Raw genomic sequence first — 6663 nt, 5'->3', positions numbered from 1 at the left:
CCATCCACCCCGTTTCCCCGTTCGTGGCCTCCTTATTGGTGGAAAGGCTGGCTCCGCCTACTCCGTTCTGTCCCCTGGGTGCCCCGCCTTCTTTCTGACGTAAGGCGATCGGAGGCCAATGGGAGGTCGAGGGGGGAGGGGCTTGTGCCACGAGGAATGGCGGCCAGGGCGGAAGCGGAGTCCGAAGCCGGTGCCGCTGCTGAGTCTCCGGCCGCCTTGTTTCAGGGGGCGGCGCTGGTGGAGTCCAACTTCCAGCTGGCTCCGTCTGCGCGGAAGGCTCGGCCTTCGGACTTGGTGGCTCTAGCAGAGCAGGTGCAGAAGGTGAGCGAGGAGGGTGCCTCTGAGAGCGTGCAGAGCGCCTGTGTTTGATGAGCCTCCGGGCAGGTGCAGAGTGGGGTTTTTTTGTTTATTAATGCCTGGTTGAATGTTCGGTGGTTGTTCCGTGGGCCTTGGCAATGGTGGCCTCTGGATGACAGCTAGGGTGAGCATGTCAGCGTGTCCCCCAAACTGTATTTGCCGGTTCCGTGTAGTGTTTAGAATGCTGGACTTGGACCTAGGACACCGGGGTTCATCATCATCATCATCATAAATTATACCCCGCCCATCTCGCTGGGTTTCCCCAGCCACTCTGGGCGGCTTCCAACAAAACACTAAAATACAATAACCTATTAAACATTAAAAGCTTCCCTAAACAGGGCTGCCTTCAGATGTCTTCTAAAAGTTTGGTAGTTGTTTTTCTCTTTGACGTCTGGTGGGAGGGCGTTCCACAGGGCAGGTGCCACTACCAAGAAGGCCCTGTGCCTGGTTCCCTTTAACTTGGCTTCTCACAGCGAGTGAACCGGCAGAAGGCCCTCTGCGCTGGACCTCAGTGTCCGGCAGAACGATGGAGGTGGAGACGCTCCTTCAGGTATACTGAACGTATACAGGTATACTTCACATCGCCATTAGGCCACAAAGCTCTCACAGGGTGATCTTAGGGCAGTCATTGCCTCTCAGCCTAACCTACCTCACAAGGTAGTTGTGGGGATTAAACTAGGAGGGGGAGAACCATGTACTCTGCCTTCAGCTCTGTAGAGAACAAAACACAGGATATAAACACAATAATAAATAAATAAATAGGGTCATTACTGCTACTCACATATGTCAAAATGTTTGCGCACACTAATGTTGGTTACACCCCTGAGTACACACCTTGAAATTAATGGCCATGACTTAACTTATTTCCATTAATTTCAATTGGTCTTCACTGATTTAAAATGCATTATTATTGTTCATTTATAAATGCCCTTCCGCGCAAATGTCTCAAAGTGCTGTACAAAAACCACCCTTGAACTTTTGTTGCTTATATGGAGACCCAGACTTCCAATCTCCTTTAAAAAATATTCCTGTTTCCGTTCTTTTCTATAGGCCGATGATTTCACCCGAGCAAATGCCTGCAACAGACTGACCGTCATAGCAGAACAAATCCGGTACTTGCAGGAACAAGCCAGAAAGGTAAGTGTGGGGAGGGGAAGAACTCCATTGTCAAAGGCTTGCACAGTTCTAAAATAATGCACCCTAGAGAGGTTTTTTTCTCTACTTCCCTGTTTTATCCTCACAGCAACCCCATCTCTAACCACTACAGCACACTAGCCAATTGGCTGCTTTGCTGGCGCCTTCAAAGCCAAATGCAAAGAGGTCCACAAGATCTCTGTAGGCAAAAGAAGTCCCCTGAAGTGATTGCCTGGGTGATGGGCCTTTAAGGGGGAACAAAGGAAAATAACTCTGTGTGAGATGGCAGATGGGTGGGCCCCCTTCCCCAGCACAGGCTAGTTAGAAGGACAAAGCCAGAGTTCAGAGTTGAAAGTTGCAGTGATGTGACTTGGGAGGTAAGCAGCAAACTTGAGAGGAAGAGCAATATTTCATAGAATCAAAGAATTGTAGAGTTGGAAGGGACTTTGAAGACCACCCTGCAATGCAGGAATATGCAGGTGTCTCATATGGGGATCGAACCTGTAACCTCAGCATTATCGGCACCACATTCTAGCCAACTGTTTGTATCCAAGACACTTTTGGGGTGTTGATGCACGTGCGCTCTCTTCTCTCTCTCTCTCTCTCTCTCTGGTGTTTTAGGTTTTGGAAGAGGCGAACAGAGATGCTGATCTGCACCACGTTGCCTGCAACTTTGTGAAAAAGCCGGGCAATGTCTACTACCTGTACAGGCGGGAGAGTGGCCAGCGCTACTTCTCCATGCTTTCACCTAAGGTACTGAGCCCTTCTTTTAAAAGGGTTTTGAGTTTAGAGAAAAGGCAAGTAAGAGGCTTTTAAAAATAATGCCTGATGTGGAGAAGATGAACAGAGGAAAGCTTCCCCCCCCCACCCATAAGACTAGAACTGATGAAAATCCAGTGAAGCTGAATGTTGGAAGACAGATAAAAGAAAGTACTTATTCACAATATAGCTAATCTGTGGAACTCATTTCCACAGGAGGCAGCAATGGCCATCTGCTTGGATCACTTTAAACATGGGTTAGACAAATTCATGGAGGGCAGTAGTTACTAACTCTGATGACTATGCTCTACTTCCACTGTCGGAGACAGTATGCTTCTGAGTGCCATTTGCTGAAAACTGCAGGAGGGGAGGGTTGCAATTGCACCCAGCTCCCACTTGTGTGCTTGATAAGAGACAGTTGCTTGGCCACTGTGAGAATAGGGTGCTGGATTAGATGGGCCACTACCCTGACTCTCTTTACATTCCTAAGGATTGTGTCGGAATAAGAAAAAAGTATCTTGCTTGTATTGTACTAGCAAAATGCTTAGCATCACCTTGTGGCAACGCAGATCTCTCTGCTTACAGAACATCCCAATTCCAGCCCCTGGCTTCTCCAGGTCATGGAGAAAGACTTCTTCCCTGAGGCTCTGGAGATCATGGCCTGTAGCCCTCTAGATTTTACTGTACTTTTGCTTCCATCATCCCTGACCACTGGGCATGGTGGCTTAGGGCTGGTGAGATTTGGAAGTCCAGCAATGTCTGCAGGAATTCAGGTTCCCAATCCCAGCTGGAGACCTTAGACCCTGGAGAACTGCTATCATTCAGAGTAGGATATGCTGGGACCAGTGTAGTTAGAGAAGGCTGCTTTAGGGGTCGGCCAACATGCTTGTCATAGCATAGTGCAGGGTTCTTCAGGCTTGCACCCCAAATGATTGTGGGCTCCCAGTTCCCAACCATCCCCAGCCAGCTCAGCCAGTGTTCAGGGGTGATGGGAGCTGTGGTCCAACAAGAAGCTAAGGACCCAAGCCTGAAGGACACTGGCCTAGCAGTAGAGAGCATCTGTTGTGCATGCCGATTTTGAGTGATTTGGTGTAGCATGGTGTAGACAGTTTCTGCTGGCATTCTGGGGACTTGATAAGTGTTTCTTTCCTTCTCTCTCTCTCCCCCCCCTTCATAGGAATGGGGGGCCAGCTGTCCAAGCGAGTTCCTTGGTGCCTACAAACTGCAGCACGACATGTCCTGGACTCCTTCGGATGACATTGAGAAGCGCGACGCTGAGCTCAACGTTCTCGAGAAGCTGCTAAACCAGCAAGCGGCGCTACCCCCCTGCAGCGAGCCCAACTTCCGAGGCCTTACTATGTAATGGTGGGCCTAGACCAACTCCTCCTTCCAACTTGGTGCCTTCCACAGACCTTGGACCACAACTCCCATCAGTTCCAGTGTTGTTATTGTTTTTTTGGACTACAACTCCCATCAGCCAGGTCTACTTTCTGGTGCTGATGGAAGTTGTAGTCCAATATATCTGCAGGGCCCCAGGTTAAAGCAGCACATGGAAGGCTGTAGCTGCATACCAGGTCAATCTTACTGCTGAACAAGGAGGCTCCATCATGATGAATAATTAAAACAAAACCAAAAAACCACACAAGAATTATCCTGCTATATCAGGGATAGACAGAAGACAGATCAGGATCTGCTGGGAGATCTGCAATAGATCAAGAGGTTCTGACTCCTTAATTTATTTACGGTGCATCCAAATAAGCTATCCTCTGAACAGATCTGATGAAATTAATAGTAAATCTATTGAAAATAATATGCCAGTATTATCAAGAGAACTCTTGGGTTGTATCCAACTAAATCCTATTCAGAGCTATGTTCATCTTCTTCCGTGGGTCTGCTCTGAGTAGGACTAGCATTGGCTACAACTCTATGACTCCACGGTCTTATTCCTAGTCAGTTGTTTCTAGCTTGGACTCTGTCAGGGTCTGACTTTAGAGGCGATGATCTGAACTGGAGGGCAATCTTGTAGCACAGGGTTAAAACGGGAATTCATTCCCATGGGAGGCAGTGATGGTCACAACTTGGATGGCTTTAAAAGAGGATTGGACAAATTCATGGAGGGAGAAGGCTATTGGTCACAACTACCTATGATTGCTATGCTCTGCTGCCGCAGTTGGAAGCAGCAATACTAGTTGCTGGAAACCGCAGGAGAGGAGAGTGCACCTATTCTTGATTCTAGAATCTGGGTGGTAACTCTGGGGACAGGACGCTGGACTAGCTGGGCCATGGGCAAGGCTGTTAGCTCTATACATAAGGCTGCTGTAGCGAATGATTCCTCCTACAGAACATTTGGCTGTTGTTCAAAGAGAGAACATAATTATGTTGTTCTTTTTGAACTAAGAAGTTCAAACTGTGATGATGCTTGGTGTTTTTTCCTCAATTAAAAACAAATGCTTGCAAAAGAGGACCGACTCCAGCACATGCATTAGGAAGTGGGTTTTTGACTCCTCCCGCAAGTTGCCTACAAAGGATATGCAACTCTCTCTCCGGAAGAGTGCTGGTACTTGCCAGGCAGAGCTGCCCCGAAGCTGAGCGACTGACTTGGGTTTCTTTTCTATCACACACCTTGGTCATAAAAGTGTCCTGTGGTTACGAGGCTTGACTCCCAATGTGGATGATGTTTTACCATTGCAAATATTACAGCAGGGTAGAGAGCCTCAGGCCTGGGGGCCAAATTTGGCCTCTTCAGGACTCCCAAGGCCCCATCCCTGCTTCACAACTTCTTTGCCAAGCTGGAATGTGTCCTTAAAGTGTGCTTACTTGTATTGAAAGGCAGATGCGTATGTGTGTGTGTTTGTAAGTGCATGCAGAAACCTTTTGTGGATGGAACGCAGAAACTATAATAATAATAATAATCATCATCATCATCATCATCTATTATTTATACCCCACCCATCTGGCTGGGTTTCCCCAGCCACTCTGGACGGCTTCCAAGAAAACACTAAAATACAATAACCTATTAAATATTAAAAGCTTCCCTAAACAGGGCTGCCTTCAGATGTCTTCTAAAAGTTTGGTAGTTATTTTTCTCTTTGACATCTGGTGGGAGGGCATTCCACAGGGTGGGTGCCACTACGGAGAAGGCTTTCTGCCTGGTTCCCTGTAACTTGGCTAATAATAATAATTTACCCCTCCTGCTCTGCGCGCCACTAGCCTACTGCCTCCCTCAAACTGAAAATGATTCACCACTCCTGTCTTAAGGTACAGGAGCAAATAATAGCGGCAGCAGTTCTAAAGCTTGTATGCTGGGAACTAAGTCTCATAGACCCAGTGCTATTTCTTAATGAATTAGAAAAAGAGATGTTGGCACTCTTATCTTGATAAAATTGCTGTGGGTGGCTGGAAAAAATGGCTGCCAAGGGCAGCAAAATTAAAAAAAAGAGGTGACAGGACTGCATACCAGTGAATACAGTCATAAAAAGAGCATTGCGAAGAGTTACATTTTTAAAATGTTATCAGTAAAAATGGACACATATTGATCAACTGAGATTTGACACCATGATAATGCAGAATAAGGAAGCAAACTATTGACTGTTCCACTGACATTTGAGGAAGATAGAAAAGGGCACCATGGGGACAGTGCCATGACATATAAGAGCCTCAACCAGGACAACCTCTCCAGTACTTGGGAGACAAAGCTGGATTAATGTAACTTAATTTCTTCCATAATTGATAATTGATTTTTTAATTAAAAAACCCCTTTAATCAATCCATATCTTAAGTATTGGGAGGCCTAAGTGGAAAACATAGTAGTAATATCAACAAACATTCTCAACAGTTGTTTAGTGACCACTAAAGTTATATCCAGTTAAGTAGATGCTTACTGTGAAGAGTGTTGCCAAGTGGTTCCAAGGAACAGGATGAAATAGGGCAATAATATCACTTGGCATGGGGACCAGGAGGGGGTAAGAGAAGGGCACCTGGAGGGTAAATTGACAGACCCTGGTGGCACTTGGTTCTATAGAATGGAGGACTGGGGAAGCTGATCTACTGGGAAGTATCCTCTGCCAAGCCAGGCAGAAATTAACCTGCCCATTTTACTCTTACCGTGCTGGTGCTGTTTTTATTGCATCTCTATGTTTTTAATGGGACGCAGGTGGCGCTGTGAGTTAAACCACAGAGCCCAGGACTTGCCGATCAGAAGGTCGGCGGTTCGAATCCCCGCGACGGAGTGAGCTCCCGTTGCTCGGTCCCTGCTCCTGCCAACCTAGCAGTTCGAAAGCACGTCAAAGTGCAAGTAGATAAATAGGTACCGCTCTGGCAGGAAGGCGTTTCCGTGTGCTGCTCTGGTTCGCCAGAAGCAGCTTAGTCATGCTGGCCACATGACCCAGAAGCTGTGCGCCGGCTCCCTCGGCC

The 6663-nt window shown here is 47.2% G+C and overlaps 1 protein-coding gene across 1 annotated transcript; it reads left to right on the top strand.

The window, feature by feature from the left end:
- The first annotated feature begins 131 nt into the window (after positions 1-131).
- On the top strand, positions 132-4711 carry LOC308592505 (uncharacterized protein C1orf50 homolog). Its single transcript, XM_081204051.1, has 4 exons — positions 132-321; positions 1408-1494; positions 2113-2244; positions 3428-4711. Exons 1-4 carry the CDS (start codon positions 157-159, stop codon positions 3611-3613), a joined length of 570 nt encoding a protein of 189 aa, XP_081060177.1. The 5' UTR covers positions 132-156; the 3' UTR covers positions 3614-4711.
- The last annotated feature ends 1952 nt before the right edge of the window (positions 4712-6663 follow it).

This window comes from Podarcis bocagei (genome assembly GCF_964188305.1).
Source record: "Podarcis bocagei genome assembly, chromosome: 7".
In the NCBI taxonomy this organism is placed as follows: domain Eukaryota; kingdom Metazoa; phylum Chordata; class Lepidosauria; order Squamata; family Lacertidae; genus Podarcis; species Podarcis bocagei.
This window is presented reverse-complemented; position numbering and strand designations above follow the sequence as displayed.